We start from the raw sequence: 17,861 nt of genomic DNA, 5'->3' as shown, positions 1-17,861 counted from the left end.
TCACATGGATGACGTTTGTGTTTTGGTGACTGTGTGTGTGTGTGTGTGTGTCATCTTTGCGCAACTCTGGTTACAGTATGTTTCTCAGAGATAATTTCACCACACAATTACAAAGTAAGATACGGGAAGAACTCATTTGACATTTTACATGTACTAACATGCATTCTGTTCTCAGAGTTTTTTGCTAAGAGGCTGAATTGCTCAAACATGTAAATAGAAAAAGAATTCCTCCAATCTTCTGGATTGAAACGGTAATGTCTGATCATTTTCAGCTTGGAACAGCTGGGAAATGACTTCCTTTTTTTTTTTTTTTTTTTAAATGTTTGTTGAATATATGTTAAGAAATTATGACACTAATGGAAACAATTTTACACTATAACAGACGCCACAGAAAATCTACTGTGCAGCTGAAATGATAGTTTGGGTTGAATGTTTGCTGGCTGCAATCTTTGACTTATTTTGTGTAGAATGATGTCTGCAGAGTTTTAACACTTAATGGGTTTTCATGCATTTGAGAGGGCTCCTCAGAAACCAGAAATTTGGGGCAGACCTACCAGAAGACTTCAGTCACAGAACCCAATTATCATCTAAGTTTTACAAGTGTAACGTGGAAACCTGAAGCAATCAGTGCAGAAGGATCAAAAATGGAGAAAGCAGATAAACTTTAGGAATAGAGAATATTCCTCTAAATCACAGGTGTCACACATAAAGCACACAGACCAAAACCAGTCCGCCAAGGGGTACAGTCTGGCCTGTGGGGTAAATTTGTAAAATGCAAATATTACACTGAAGATATTAACGATCGATGTTAAAATTCAGGTTCCACACATAGACCAATATGATCTAATGTGGATCATGTGTAAATGAGAAGCATATGAAAATGGCAATTATTTTTTGTAATACATGTCAAGTTGTTTGTATTATTTATATTTTTAAAGACAGTTTGTCAATATAAACACTTCAATGATCTAATTGAATTTTTTTCACTATTATTATTTTACTGGTTGGGCCCACTTCAGATCATATTGGTCTGAATGTGGCCCCCTGAACTAAAATGAGTTTGACACCCCTGCGCTAAATAGTTGCAATAATTAGACATTACACTTTTAATTATTTGAAGATGGAGATGATTCAGTATCCACTCATATTTTTTTTTTTTTTTTTGTGCAAACCACACAGTTTATTACACTGGGTTACAAAAAAATGTTTTTTGCAAGTTCCCAGCCAGCATGTCCATGTGGGCACCAGAAGGGTTACATTTGGGCTGCATACAAGGGTCCCATGTGGGTTTGTCCTCCGTTTCCATGGTGGCCCCACATGTGTTTGCCCATATCAGAATCAGAATCTCTTTATTTTCATTGTAGCAAGTACAATGAAACTGAGGTAAAGCTCTCAGGTTCAGTGCATGAATTTACAGACGGACAACAAATATCAGAAAAACAACAACAAATATCAGTAAAAGGCAGTTTACATTGAAAAATAAAAAGTATTGCAAATTAAGATATTTGCAAAACAGAATTTAAGTAATGCAAATAACATGAAAGATAAATATTGTGGGATAAATAGTGTGAAGAATAAATAATACAAGATTTTCAGATCTCTGATTCTGATATGGGCAAACACATGTGGGGTCACCATGGAAACTGCAGACAAACCCACATAGGACCCTTATATGCAGCCCAAATGTAACCCTTCTGGGGCCCACATGGACATGCTGGCTGGGTTGTCTAGGTTTTTTCAACTGAATTAGGACCATTTTGCACCGCTAAATCCAAAAATGACATCTGTTTTACTCAATCAGGTCAGGTTTTTTTGCTAATTTGATTTGGAAAAATTTGATCTTCTCACAAAATATAATAATTAATACCAAAATAAGTTTGGTAAGCACACTTTATGAAACTTGAGACTTGATTCCTGTTAGGTACAATGGTGTATTCACCGCAGATGTAGCAGAATACGTCAGGCTTATTTTTGCAAGATCTTCTAGTCGAAGCCATTTCATTCACCTGTAATATTAAAAAAAACATTAATCATAAACTGGCAAAAGTAAAATCTTCAGAACTCGTTTATTGCAAGAAATATGAAAGAATTGTGTATCATACGATGTGAAAATGCCCATAAATGTAAGCAAAAATGTTAAAAAGCCAATATGTAGCATAGTTCAGAAAGTTGACCTGATTGAGCAAAATTAATGTGATTTTTGGATTCAGCACACCAAAATTATCCTAAATCAGCTCAAAAAACTTAAACAATAAATTTGTTGTTTACCAGTGTTATTATTATTTAGTACACTGTCCAACACAAGGAGAGGATTCTAAAGGGAGTCCTCCACCAGATTGTGCTTTTGTTTATGGTTGCACTGAATACAGTTAAGACACCTACACTTCTGTCTGACAAATGTCATATTGTGAATATTTTTTGCTACGAAACACAAAAATGTGAATGTTCACTTCAAAACATCACACTCAGCAAATAGTGTAATATCAAAATCTACAACTTGTACATTTAACGACAACAATAAAATACTATATTGTTATTGAAAATACACAGTTTTTAGACAAAAAACATCAAGCCACATGATTTCAAAGGCAACCACCAGCACCTCAGACCCCCAGAATACCCTCTATTCCACAGGTGTCAAACATGCGGCCCGGGGGCCAAATCTGGCCCACCAAAGGGTCCAGTCTGGCCCTTGGAATGAATTAGTGAAATTCAAAAATTACACTAAGATATTAACAATCCTTTTAGTTCAGGTTCCACATTCAGACCAATCTCAAGTGGGCAGGATTCAGTAAGATACTATCATAATAACATAGAAATAATGACAACTCTAAACTTTTCCCTTTGCAATGTAAATATTTTTATATACAGGGTGACCCAAAAAAACGGGAATTTTTGAAGTGCGTATTGGCAGACATGAGCAAGTGGCAGTACTGTGAGACAGTGACCTTGAGCAAGTAAACACACCCCCATTTTAGTAACCATGGATCAGTGGAACGGGCAACAGTATGCGTTAGCCATAAAAATGTTTTATAAAAACGGTGATAGTTTGACAGCTGCGCAGAGTGAGTTCCGACGTTTTTACAACTTCGGACGTCATGGTGCTGTTGAAACCTGGTTTCAACAGGATGGAGCGACATCACACACTGCACGGCAATCATTGGAGGCTGTACGAGAATTGTTCGGTAACCGTGTGATCTCAAGATTCGGTAATGTTCCCTGGCCCCCTAGATCACCAGATTTGTCCGTTTGTGATTTTTTCTTGTGGGGCTATCTCAAGAGTAAAGTGTACACGACTCGACCAAGAACTGTGGATGAGTTAAAACAGAGAATTCAGGATGAAATTCACAGTTTCCCAGCTGAGATGTTGCAGCGGTCAATGAGGAATCTCAACAGCAGATTTCAAGAATGCATTCGTACAGGAGGACGCCATCTACAGGAAGTAATTTTAAAAAAAAATGAAAATTCCATCATTGTTTCTTAAATGGCATGTTTTAAGGTTTCAGTTACTATGAATAAAACATTTTTCTTCCATCACTCTTGGTTTTATTGGATTGTTAAAAAGTTCCCGTTTTTTTGTGTCACCCTGTATTTACACTAAAACAAAGAATAATTTCACAAAAAATGTAAATTACCTGAACAAATATGAACAACCTGAAATGTCTTAAGAGAAGTAAATATAATTTTAACTAGATTCTGCCTGATACTAAATGTTTTTGTGTATTTGTAGGTCCATTGTGATCTGTAAGTTATAATGTACGTGTCTAAATGATAAACTGAGGCATAATATTGTTCAAATCATTCTTTTTTTTTTTCAGTTTTTTCATTTCATTGACATCTTTTGAAAAGATAGTTTGCAGATGTAAACCTTTCATAATGTAAATCAACTTTTTTTTTTTTGCTGTAAAACATAGAGAGAAATTTGGAGTTGACATTATTTACAGATAATTATGCTATTATTTTACAGGTTCGGCCCACTCCAGATCAAATTTAGCTGAATGTGGCCCCTGAACTAAAATGAGTTTGACACCCCTGCTCTGTTCTATTAGGTCTTATATGACTCAACAGTTGGGGAAAATAAAAAAAAAAAATCAAAAATAAGGAAGTCAAAATTTTACTTTAAATTTGTGCATCATCTGCACACTTTGCACTGTGTGTAAAAGTATATGTAGCTTGCATGATTGTCAATACTATATGCCATAAGCCTTTACAATATTTTTTAAATGCATACAAATTAATACAGTATATGAGCCAGATTTTCCACATTTGTGTCTGTGACTTAAGTTTACTGTACAACAGTGTATCTCCAACCTGTAACCTGGTCTATTCACTGTAACTGCATAAAAGACTGTGTTGGATCAACATAACATTTTCTGAAAAATATTGCATTTTATTGTAGACATTTAGTGGAGTAAAAATGCATTTAGGCCTGTTTTTGTCTATGGCACAAGTGTCAAACATGTGGCCCGGGGGCCAAATCCGGCCCGCCAAAGGGTCCAGTCCGGCCCTTGGGATGAATTTGTGAAATGCAAACATTACACTAAGATATGAACAATCCTTTTAGTTAAGGTTTCACATTCAGACCAATTCAATCTGAAGTGGGTCAGACCAATCAAATATGGTTATAAGAACATAAAAATAATGACAACTCTGAATGTTTCACTTTGTAAATGTAAATATTCTCATGTATTTACACTAAAACAAAGTATAATTTTGCAAAAAAATGCGAATAACCTGAAATGTCTTAAGAGAAGCAACTACAATTTTAACAATATTCTGCCTGTTATTTAATATTTTGTGTATTTGGAGATCCACTGTGATCTGTAAGTTATAATGTACATGTGTAAATAATAAACTGACAGAATATTGTTAAAATTACACTTATTTGTTCAGTTTGTTCATGTTCTTCACATCTTTTAAAAGGATAGTTTGTAGACGTAAAACTGGTCATAATGTAAATTAACTTTTTTTTTTTGCTCTAAAACATAGAGAAAAGTTTGGAGTTGACATTATTTATATATTATTAGGTTATTATTTTACTGGTCCGGCCCATTTCAGATCAAATTTAGCTGAATCTGGCCCCTGAACTAAAATGAGTTTGACACCCCTGAGTTAGAGCTTAATCGGGTCAGACCAAAAAAAAACATCATAATAACCTATAAATAATGACAACTGCCAATTTTATCTTAGTTTTAAGTGTAAAAAAGTAAAATTACATGAAAATGTTTACATTAACAAACTGTCCTTTCACAAAAAATGTAAATAACCTGAACAAATATGAACAATGTGAAATGTCTTGAGAAAAAAAAAATGCAATTTTATCAATATTCTACCTGTTACTAAATGTTTTGTGTATTTGTAATTGCAACATAAGTTGTAATGCACGTGTGTTAATGATAAACTGATTAACTGAGGCAGAATATTGTTAAAGCTACACTTGTTTTTCTTAAGACATTTCAAGTTGTTCAGGTTTTTAAAGGAAACGTTGTAAATATAAACATGATCATAATACAATTTTACTATTTTCACTGGTACTATTTTACTAGTCTGGCCCACTTCAGATCATACTGGGGTGAATCTGGCCCCTGAACTAAAATGAGTTTGACACCCCTGTATGGAAGTAAATCTGCCTCATCAGATTTGGAATTTTAAAAGCCATTGAATTTCTAGCTCTGATTTTTTTTTTGCACTGAACTGAAGTATCTGAATTTTTTTTTTTTGCACTGAAATAAAGTATCTGATTTTTTTTGTCTCTGAATTCAACTATGTTCATAAGTGTAGAATATTTTTTTTTTTTTAAATTCAGACACAAAAAATAAAGAAGCAAAAAATTCAGACGCAAAAAATTCAGATCACACATCCGGGACACCAAGAATAAATAATCAATTCTATCTCAAGTCGAAGCGACAGCCAGCCAATCGAGTCACGTTAGGGGGTCAAGTGACACCGATGCAGGAAGACGGACAGCGAGGATGTGTGATCTGAATTTTTTGCATCTGAATTTGTTGCATCTGCATTTTTTGCTTTCGAATTTTTTGCATCTGAATTTTTTGTATTGGAATTTTTTTTTTATTCTAAATTTATGAACATAGTTGAATTCAGAGACAAAAAAATTCAGAAACTTAATTTCAGTGCAAAAAAAAAAAAAAAAAATCAGATTCTTAATTTCAGTGCCAAAAAATTCACATACTTAATTTCAGTGCAAAAAAATTCAGATTCTTAATTTCAGTGCAAAAAAAATATTCAGATTCTTAATTTTAGTGCAAAAAAAAATTCAGATACTTAATTTCAGTGCAAAAAAATTCAGATACTTAATTTCAGTGCAAAAAAAAATTCAGATTCTTAATTTCAGTGCAAAAAAAATATTCAGATTCTTAATTTTAGTGCAAAAAAAAAATTTCAGTTACTTGATTTCAGTGCAAAAAAAATTCAGATACTTAATTTCAGTGCAAAAAAAATTCAGATACTTAATTTCATTGCAAAAAAAATTTTGACTCTTAATTTCAGTGCAAAAAAAACAGATTCTTAATTTCAGTGCAAAAAAATTTCAGATACTTAATTTCAGTGCAAAAAAATTCAGATACTTAATTTCAGTGCAAAAAAAAAATTCAGATACTTAATTTCAGTGCAAAAAAATTCAGATACTTAATTTCAGTGCAAAAAAAAATTCAGATACTTAATTTCAGTGCAAAAAAAAAAAAATTCTGATACTTAATTTCAGTGCAAAAAAAATTCAGATACTTAATTTCAGTCCAAAAAAAATTCAGATACTTAATTTCAGTGCAAAAAAAAAAAAAATCAGATTCTTAATTTCAGTGCCAAAAAATTCAGATATTTAATTTCAGTGCAAAAAAATTCAGATACTTAATTTCAGTGCAAAAAAAAAATTCTGATTCTTTATTTTAGTGCAAAAAAAAAATTCAGATACTTAATTTCAGTGCAAAAAAAAAAAATCAGATACTGAATTTCAGTGCAAAAAAAAAAATCAGATACTTAATTTCAGTGCAAAAAAATTCAGATACTTAATTTCAGTGCAAAAAAAAATTCAGATACTTAATTTCAGTGCAAAAAAAAAAAAATTCTGATACTTAATTTCAGTGCAAAAAAAATTCAGATACTTAATTTCAGTCCAAAAAAAATTCAGATACTTAATTTCAGTGCAAAAAAAAAAAAAAAATCAGATTCTTAATTTCAGTGCCAAAAAATTCAGATATTTAATTTCAGTGCAAAAAAATTCAGATACTTAATTTCAGTGCAAAAAAAAAATTCTGATTCTTTATTTTAGTGCAAAAAAAAAATTCAGATACTTAATTTCAGTGCAAAAAAAAAAAATCAGATACTGAATTTCAGTGCAAAAAAAAAAATCAGATACTTAATTTCAGTGCAAAAAAAAAAATTCAGATACTAAATTTCAGTGCAAAAAAAAAAATCAGATACTGAATTTCAGTGCAAAAAAAAAAATCAGATACTGAATTTCAGTGCAAAAAAAATAAAAAATCAGATACTTAATTTCAGTGCAAAAAAATTCAGATACTTAATTTCAGTGCAAAAAAAAAAATTCAGATTCTTAATTTCAGTGCAAAAAATTTTTTGATTGTTAATTTCAGTGCAAAAAAAAAAACACAGATTCTTAATTTCAGTGCAAAAAATTTCAGATACTTAATTTCAGTGCAAAAAAAAAAAAATCAGATTCTCAATTTCAGCACAAAAAATAAAATTCAAATACTTAATTTCAGTGCAAAAAAAAAAAAAAAAAAATCAGTGCTGGAAATTCAATCACTTCTATAATTCAAAATGTGATGGGACAGATTTCCTTCCATACTCCTGGTCTGTGAATATCATTCCAACCAGCAGGTGAATTCCGCACCAGCAGGGGGCGTAGTTCCTTTCTCTTCAGTTTGCTGCTTCGCCCGGCGGGATTTCCGCAATAATATCAAGTATGGCGAAGACATACGACTATTTGTTTAAATTACTGCTAATCGGTGACTCCGGTGTCGGGAAGACCTGCGTTTTGTTCAGGTTTTCAGAGGACGCGTTCAACTCAACGTTTATTTCAACAATAGGTGAGTTTTTTTGGGTGTAAACTGTGTGTGTGCCCCTCTGTCTGTTTACAAAACGCCAATGGTCTGTGTGTGCGGGCCTGTCTATTTACTGGCACGCTTGCTATTCTTTAATAAAGGCGGGTAGAATTAAGCTTTAACAACATCATAGCACTTGTTATACCCTGTGGTGATAGCGGTGTATTTCGGAAAGCTTTGTGTATGTGCTACGTGGGGCTGTCGATTATTTTTGACAAAGGATGTGATTTAGATGTGCTTGTCATGCTATATTATGTTGTGTTTGTCAGATATGCCGGTGACTCCTTTGCAATGTCTCTGTTAGCTAGCAGTTAACTGTAAGGCTCCGTCTACTACCTAGCGAAGAACCGGAAAACCTCATACTTAGCACGTCATTGCTAAGTAACTTGAACATTAATGGCGTTTTCCGTGACATATTGTTTCAGTACATTAAACACGGCTAAAAATGTGACCTTTTTTTCCCTGCTACCAGTGTTGGCAAGTGTTTGACGGCGTTCGAACCTCGCAGGCTAACGAGCTAGCTAATGTTATGATTGACATGCATGATCCCTTTATCCTTCCAGGCATTGATTTCAAGATTAGGACAATAGAGCTTGACGGCAAGAAGATAAAGTTACAGATATGGTAAGTGTATGTAAATGCCTCTGATGCCAGAATACATGACTCACTTTCGGTACTTTGTCAATATTCACCTAATAACACGACGAGTTAAACGTTAAATGTGTTTAATGAATCACTTTCTACAGCTAATATGTATCCTTTGTATATCTAGTCATAAATATGTATAAAAATGTGTAAATTTGTGATCAAGTGCTTGAATAAACTATTGAAACTGTATACCTGTCTATTCTATCCCTACATAACCAAAATTCCTAATTCCCTACATAACCATTCCATTCTTCAAAACTCTTGCCATAAGTCATAGTTATATTTAAAAAATAAAAAATGCATCCATGGTATATCAAAATAGACACCTTAAAGAACATCTCAGCAGATTTTCATAGTTAGGAGACACTTGCAACCGCACTGTTAAAATGTTTAGAAAAAAAGGAAAATTTAGATGTTAATTTTTGTTCCCTACATAACCATGCAGTTTTTCTCATTTTTATGGCAAAAGATGGCACTATATCTTTTTTTATGAGCTTCAAGTACTAATTAATACCTTTAAAATGATGTATTATTCATGTCTCTATCCTAAATACTTTTTGAATTACAGTTTAAAATGTAGTACATAACCACGTGGCTTGACCCGTATTTGTAGTCAGTGTATTGTTTCATGTGAAATAGGTTTAACATACGTACTTAGATCAGGAAAGTGGATGAAACTCATTTATTTCTAGTGAATTTGAATGTGCGTTTTTGAAGCCTCTAAAATTAAACATACACCATACTACCTGTTTTACTGTAAGAGGTGAATGGAAAAACTCAACGTGATCAAACCATATCTGTAGAACAATGTGTTATATATGGAGCTAAATCATCCAAAACCTGAAAGGTGATGTGTCCCAACAGTGAGTCTTACATTGTCCACGTTTTTATTATATTTGCATGTCATTAGCCTCATAGCATAATTGCCTAAGTCATATTTTTGTCCAAATTGTGATCTGTGTAACTTTACTCTCCTAATACTGCTGCATCATTTTCCATCATTGGCTATGACCTAAAAAAATATGACTTAGGCAATTATGCAATGAGGCAGACTATATCCATGTAGATCAGAACGAGTCTCTGTTTTTCAGGGACACAGCTGGGCAGGAGCGCTTCCGAACAATCACAACTGCCTACTACAGAGGGGCAATGGTATGTGTCTTCAAAGGATATCAGCCAACCATAACAATCTCCTTTCCTAAGTAACCATAATATTTGATCTGATTTATAAACTGAGCTCACATTTGCTGCTGTTCATAGGGCATTATGCTTGTCTATGACATCACCAACGAGAAGTCTTTTGACAATATCAAGAACTGGATAAGAAACATAGAGGAGGTATGTGCTGCCACATATAAAAAACTATATCTGCTAATGCAAATATGTCAATAGTTCAGTGTAGATATGTGTCCTGTTTATATCAAAGCGTCCTTTGTTTTAACCCAGCATGCATCAGCGGATGTGGAGAAGATGGTCCTTGGCAACAAGTGTGACATCAATGACAAGCGGCAGGTGTCCAAAGACAGAGGGGAGAAGGTGAGGAAGTTGAACTGAATTACAGTTTTATGGTTGTTACACTTGCATCAACCCTGTGCTCTTATCATTGTCAGCATAATAGTGTGAAGTAAGCTGACTATGCATTTGCATTTTCTTTAGATAGAAAATCAATCACTTAATACTTTTTTCTAAAATCCATGACCACCATTCTCAGTCAATCTGTAACATCCTGTACAACTACACTTTGCTAGCTGCATTTTGGCATTTGGCACACAAATTAAACTATACTTAAAATAAATAAGGATTCAATCTTTCTTGTTAGCTGAATTATTACTATGTATGCACTAGATTTAACTTTTTTTTTAAATTTTACTTTTTTCTTATGTTTTATCTTTAGTGGATGTAAATAGTATAACATGATAAAAATGGGGTTAATGAAATGTTATTCCCTATGTTTGTTTGTTTTTTTTTTCAGCTTGCCTTAGAATACGGAATCAAATTCATGGAGACAAGTGCAAAGGCCAACATCAACGTGGAAAATGTTAGTAGATATTGGCTCATTTTACTCATAAATGTATTTTTGATACATGCAGTATATGTGACAGCTTCTTTCTTTAATGTTTACAGGCTTTTTTGACACTTGCCAGAGACATCAAATCAAAAATGGACACAAAGTTGGTAAGATAATCTTTTTTTTCCACACATAAAATGGGACCTTAATCTGAGGGAAAGTTATTTCTGTTTGTGGAAAAAGTACAAATAAAGGATTCACATGTGTTTGCAGAGTAGATGTGTGTGTACAGTTATAAATGACTGGGCAGTGACATGTTTGTTGTTTTGCTTCAGGAGGGAAACACACCTCAGGGCAGTAGTCATGGAGTCAAGATCTCAGAACCTCAGAAAAAGACCAGCTTCTTCCGCTGCAGCCTCCTCTGAGGCACCAAGGCGTTGGATACTGGCCGCCAGCTGGCTGGACATCAGCGGACTGTGCTCGCTCTTTAGCACTTGTTCTATCCCCTCCATGGTCTGTCCTCCCAGTCCAGACACAAACCATCATACTTTTAGTAAGCCGAGGACTCTTCCTGCTTTCTTCCTCATCTGAAAGCTTCCAGTGGTGCATCTTCTTCCAGTGTAATAAAATTTCTCGTCTTCGTCAGTCAGATGGCTTGACAGAAGGATGTCACATCCAGGAGGATTAAGATATTCCGTATCTAACAGAAGACAGGCTCTAACTCCTGCTGTTAGTGTCTTTGTATTCTGGGCTCATATTTCACACAGACAGTAGCACAACCCGTTCAGAAGGAAACATCATTCAACTCCAGTCAAGGTTGTGGGATTGGAATATAAATGTGATATTTAGATCTATTTTTTATTAGTGCTCTTTCCCTTTTTTATGTGATAAAACAGATAAAACAACCAGAGACTGACAGGCATTAAATCCAGTGATACAGAGTTGCCTCTTTGTGAAATTACACCAGACAAACAGCTGAGGGTTTAAAGTATGCAGATTGGTTAGAATATAGTCTGTCATAATCTTTTAATACAACTTGAAATTGGCAAGATAACACCTCCAACTACAATGCAGATTTCTTTTGCTCTAGATTAAATTCTATTATTAAATGGACAGGATAACATTGAGGTGATGGATCTCTGTAAAGGCCTTCATCTGGGCTCTCTATCACAAACCAAGTTCACTAGACCCAGGGTCTCCTACCATTTCCCCATCTTAAAACCAGCCACGGTCTTGCCAAGCGATATCAGTGGTCATCAACTCATTTTGTTAACCCAGGTTTTCTGACTTAAGTTATGAGGGTTTCTGTGTAATAGGGGCAGTGTTGGCAATGGGTAACCATTCATGGACTTGGACAGGTTAGGTTTTCAGCATAAGTTACCATGGTGATTCACCCCACACTCATGACACTGACTACCTGGGATTGATCCTGAAGTTACCTCACTGACCCCTTACTCTTTGAGCTACAGGCCCCATGTGTAATAATCTGTGAGATAAGTATTATACATACAAAACATAAATACTGATTAATGTATGTATTTAAATACATGTTTGCACTGTTTTGTTTTTTTAATGTAATAAACATATAACCTCTAAATTCTTAAAATAGCACTTTATGTTCAATTTTACCAATATGTTGTCTGGAGAGAAATCTACTACTAGTACATCTAGTTTGTAAAATATCAGTAGAAGAGGAAAAAAAAACCCAAGGTGACATTTTAGATATTTTAGTTATTTCAGATGTGTTTCTCATGAACCCTTTTAGTTTTAGCTAAACTACACCAACTTTCATTAGATTTGCCTCTGAGTGAAGCGCCTGTGGCAGCTCTGATTCGCTGTGGCTACATGATGTCTCTGGTTTTCTGATCAACATTTCAAAATCACTGAAGTTTCGCACTGTAAGCCTGTTTCCCCTTGGCTGTACACGCAACTATGCTTGCACTTTACCCATAACTCATGTTCTGTGTAGTCTGTGCCAAGTGATCGTTTTCAGTTCGACAATACAGTTAGCTAGTTTAAAAAAAAAAAGTTTTGATGACTTATCCTTGGGAATATAATGGGCAGTTTTACTGCACCTTCTTAAAAATGACTTGATAATCTTTGCTGTTTCTGTGCTATTTATCCACTGTCCTGGTATTAGATCACTAAAAATACTGCCCTTATTTACAACAACAGCCATATTTTATATTTACAAATTGCAGTCCCTTATTTCTATGCTACTGCCCTGCCAAAGCATAGTGTAAAAGTGATATTTCTTGGCTGACATAAAGGTAGACTATGGTTCAGTAGTATGGTTCTATAGTATTACTGTATATTATCTTGTTTGTGTGCGTCATTGGTTGACAGCTAGGTGGCACTAAAGGAACAGTGTATCTGTGACCACCCTGACAAAAACTGATATCAGTATTTTAATACAAACCGCAGTAATAATTAGACTTACACATGTACCCTCTGCTTGTATTTACCATATTGTAGAGTCTTAGTCTGTTCCCATTGTTTATCATATTTCCTACATTTTTTCCTAAGTCTGAAAATCCAGTTCCAATATGCACAATATCAACAGGGGGAATCTGTTTTTGCCTGCATGTAATTTTTTAATATCAAATAATTTGAGACCTCATGACTACCATGACCATTTGTCTTAACAGTTGATTCTCAGTTCTGTCGTAGGTAAGCTATGCATTGTGAATCTTGGACCTGTGCATATTTGTGTAGTGTAATTTTCAGACATAGAGTGCTTGTAGACCCGTACAGTTTAATGTATGGGCTCACTTTATTTTATTTTTTGTTTTGTGTCATTCGCTGAGCCAAAAACAGGACGTGTTCTGTAAGTAGGGAAGCACATTGCTACATCTGTGCAAGTACAATAGGAAAGGTTAGGAGATAGTGCTGTTGTAAGAGTTGTTTGATACTGTAGCTTTAAGTCATGAAGAAGTGTTGGGGCTGATATATGTATCATTTACTGACAAAATGATACTTTTTTTGTTTTTTTTTAAACCATATCCTTTTCTGAAGACTCACATCATATGAAATACTTAACATCCCTTTTTACAGCCATAATTGTCATTCCACGTGCACAGGGAGAATAACAATAAAATGCATTTGATGCAATGAAAAACAGTTAAAAAAAAAAACATTGTAAATATCACATTAAAAATAAGAGATCTACTTAAATTGTACTGTACTTTGTAAACCCATATGAAAATGTATCTACAATTTGTAGATATATGTACTTTTGATTTAATAAAATAAGATTATTAAAAAAAAAAGGTCTTTATTTCATCTTGTGTATCAATCAACTTCAAATGATAAAGGAGACGTCGCTGTCAGTTGAAGTTGTATAATAGAGCCTGACAGCTTTCATGACAAACGCCTGTCTATGTGCCACGGTAATATTCTGTTTCTTTTATTGTCTGTTGTAACTCAACCCCCTCTGATACAAACACAAATCTACTGTTGATGGTCATAACTAATGAGCCTTGTCTTGATGGATGGGCAGATGCTTCCACCTCAGGAAAGACAAGCAGCCAGTTCATTCACCTACACTTTACTATAAAACCAGCCTTATAAAGAGTTTATCAATCACCTATCAACAGGTTTTTAACACTATTTGGTCAAAAATAATTATAAATATGTATCGGCTAAAATTTGCTTAGAGGTCTTATTTCTGTCTTTGTGCAAAAGAAATCAATATAAGTGAATCCCCAAAGGAACTTTGTGTTGGTAAATGCAAGTTATGCAAATTTACAGGATTTCAGTTCTGTTGCCACATGTTGATGCTCATATGAACTATGTTTTCAGCTCAAAAATGTCCAATTTCATCACAATTAATGCTATATTTTCATGTCACAAATGGCCAAGTTATATTTTAGCTGAATTTACCTGAAAAACAAATATTCTATTCTTTTAGATTCCCCAATTTTTCTTCCAAGATTCTATCCTACATATCACATGTTTTATTTTTACAGGTTGCAATATGGAGTATGGTGCTGATCCATCCTGCTTATGTTATGCCAATACATACATTAAGAATGTCACACGTCACTTTTTAAATCAAAAGTTTTCTAATAATAAGCATTTTTATAAAGAAATAACAATTCTATATTGTTATTTACTCTTTAGTATGATGATAAACTATACAATAAATAATTCTGATCCTAGTTTTTGCACAGGGATCATTTGTGGAAACGGTGACATGGCTGCTGAGCATCAGTATGATGGGATCTGTAACAACCATGTCACATCCGTCCACTGCCACATTTTGTGTTTTTGTGTCAGCTGTTATTGTTTTAGATCCACAATACTAACATTTATGAAGAAGAGGAGAATTAGCAATAGTAAGTATATAAGTTTATTACTAATAAAGTACTGGTACTGACCAGATCATCATGGGTAATGTCACGTCCGTCCACCAGCAAAAGTTTTCACATACACGTGCTATTCAAAATCCAATATTTCTGAAAATATAGCTTCCACTGTCAAATAATATCAGTAGTCTGAGCACAAATGTATTAGCATTATTTCAACACAGTTCTATGCATTTCTTACAACTTTTTTTTTTTTTTTTTTGACAAAAATGGCCACTCATTTGACCCCCTAAGTAAATTTTAGCCGGTATAATATTTTGATAAACTAACTTGATAGATTTTCACTATTTGGTGCATTCAGTTTACTGTATTGTGTTAAATCTCTTGCTACTTTCTCCTGTCACTGTCAGTCAACATGATAAAGCATTTCTAAATCAGTTTATAACTGACAAAAGAGGCTTGTTATAAAGTTTGCAACTATTTCCAAGGTTTTAGGTGGTATGGTACAAGATAATGCCAATGCCAACAATTAAAGCCTTTTTGTCATCAGATAAGTTAACTGCTGAAACAAAGAGGTTACACTAAGAGCTGACAGAACTAGTAAAAAGTGGCTAAATGTAGCTTGATGTAACAGTGTTTCGTTCCCTTGTCAAAAGAAACAGAAAAATCCTTTTTAAAAAAATTGAGTGAAACTAGTTGATTGAACTGTACACTAACGTAAATGATAAAATACATAACATAATAAGTTAAGATGTTTTTCATCACTACACAAATATATCAAATGGGTTGTTGCCAAAAACTATGCTAATGGCTAAATGTAGAATAAAGAGCTGAAATAGTATGGTCATACTTTGTATGAATACTATTGAACAATACACACATTTACATAATTATCAGGGTTAAACTGATGTAGTTAGTGGGTCAGTAAAGGGGTATTTGAACTTTTTGCTTTTTCCTCCAGTCAAAAACATGTTGGGTTCCTAATGAGAGAATGAATGTTTTATTATGCATTTTAAAAACATAATAGGCCTTAAGGTCATGTGGGTCCATCTCACTGAGCACTGAAAACATGTCCAACATAACATAATACCAATGCTAACAATTAAAGCCTTTTGAGGGATAGGCTGATGGTGGTTAGGGAACTATTAGCTTAATTAGTAACTGATTTTTTTAACTAACATTGAAAGTTCAAAGGTGTACATGTTGTATAATTTTTTTTTTTTTTTCAAATCCTGTAATCAATGCAATTAGTGTTTATATCAATTCTGTCGTCTTATTCTAAAGTGGTACCGTGTTTCTAAAAGTAAAAGACGAATGTCAAAAATGGTTAAGATAAAAGGAAAGATCAGTGAATTTTATAATATTCTGATAAGAGAGGACCAATCTTCCTTCCAACTGTTAAAAAAAATCTGGGAGAAGGAGTTAGGCAGAACATTAGAAGATAATGCCTAGTTAAACATCTGTGAAAGAATTCATTTTTCTTTTACAAGTAATAAAATTAAGGAAGCCAATTTTAAATTCATTCACAAAATCTACCTAACTCCAATAAAAATGCATAGAATATCAAGGGATATCTCATCAGTGTGTCATAGATGTAAAAAGAGGGAAGGGACATTCATGCACATGTTCTGGGACTGCGACCTTTTAAAAAGTTATTGGAGCTCAGTTCACTCTTTCACTCAATCAGTCTTGGATTTACAATTTGATTTAAGTAGCAGTTTATATTTATTAAATGACACATATAAGTTACAGTTAGATCATAAAAAATGCAGGATACTAATTTTGATCACTTACTTTGCAAAGAAATGCATACTTTTATTTTGGGAGAATGACTCCCCTCCATCTTTTAAGATCTTCCATGATCAGCTGTCTTCTTTTTTACCTTTAGAGAAACTGACTTTGGATAAATACAATCGGGGCCATCTCTTTAATGAATTTTGGTTGCTTTTACTTTTGGGTATGGAGAAAGTTTGAGTTTGTAGATCATGAATATTGCCCTATTATTGCTATTTATGTTACAGCATGCATAATCATGCTCATGCTTATGTTGTTACCCTTATTAATGTTATTGTGAGAATGATGATGATGATTTTTTTTTTTTTTTTAATTATTATTATTATTATTTTTTTTTTTTTCTCTCTCTCTTTAGACATTTATATTTTTGGCCTGTTACTTTTGTGTGTGTTTAGTTGATTTATTTCTTATTTCTTAATTATTATTATTATTTTTTTTTTTTTCTCTCTCTTTAGACATTTATATTTTTGGCCTGTTACTTTTGTGTGTGTTTAGTTGATTTATTTCTTTAGGGATGGGAGATGGGAAGAATGCACAAAGGAGAATTGTAAAAAGTGAGACCCAGTATGACTATGTTTGTACTGTATCTGGAGGATTCTCTTGTGTGAAATAAAAAGATATTTAAAAAAAAAAAAAAAAAAAAGGTTAAGCTAATAGATTGGTCCATCAAGGTGTAAGCGTAATATTAATAATAAAATAGTTTAATGCATTTGTAAGCAAAGTGTAAATAAAATTAAAGTAATATATTCTTCCAAGTGTAAGCCACATTAGTAACAAAGCAGCTAAAAGTAACGTATGTGTGACATTGTTAGTTAAAGCTAGCTCATTAATGCTACAAAAAGCTTGAGCTAATCAGAATCATGTTTCAGAATCAAAATCATATTTATTGCCATGTAAGTAAACAGGGTCCATATTGGTAGGAATTTGCTTCAGTGTTTTGATGCATACATAGTACATGGAGTAAGTCAGAAGCATGCAGTAAAAAATAAAATAAAATAGAATAAAATAAATTAACAAGTAAGGTAG

General features: G+C 33.4%; 1 protein-coding gene across 1 annotated transcript; it reads left to right on the top strand.

Moving 5' to 3' along the window:
* Window positions 1-7,889: 7,889 nt before the first annotated feature.
* Window positions 7,890-13,868, top strand: LOC115436590 (ras-related protein Rab-8A). The gene is made up of 8 exons (XM_030159479.1): window positions 7,890-8,063; window positions 8,642-8,702; window positions 9,818-9,878; window positions 9,987-10,064; window positions 10,173-10,262; window positions 10,699-10,764; window positions 10,851-10,901; window positions 11,070-13,868. The coding sequence occupies exons 1-8, from the start codon at window positions 7,940-7,942 to the stop codon at window positions 11,157-11,159; spliced, it is 621 nt and encodes a 206-aa protein (XP_030015339.1). The 5' UTR covers window positions 7,890-7,939; the 3' UTR covers window positions 11,160-13,868.
* Window positions 13,869-17,861: the final 3,993 nt, after the last annotated feature.

This window comes from Sphaeramia orbicularis, chromosome 17, assembly GCF_902148855.1.
Source record: "Sphaeramia orbicularis chromosome 17, fSphaOr1.1, whole genome shotgun sequence".
Classification (NCBI taxonomy): domain Eukaryota; kingdom Metazoa; phylum Chordata; class Actinopteri; order Kurtiformes; family Apogonidae; genus Sphaeramia; species Sphaeramia orbicularis.
Note: the sequence above shows the minus strand (reverse complement) of the source record. Positions and strands in the feature narration are given on the sequence as shown.

Coding starts and splice junctions, on each gene's coding strand:
- LOC115436590 (XM_030159479.1), top strand. CDS start 7,940: ATGGCGAAGACATACGACTATTTGTTTAAATTACTGCTAATCGGTGAC. Junction 9,879..9,986: donor CCTACTACAGAGGGGCAATG/GTATGTGTCTTC, acceptor TGCTGTTCATAG/GGCATTATGCTTGTCTATGA. Junction 10,765..10,850: donor CCAACATCAACGTGGAAAAT/GTTAGTAGATAT, acceptor TAATGTTTACAG/GCTTTTTTGACACTTGCCAG.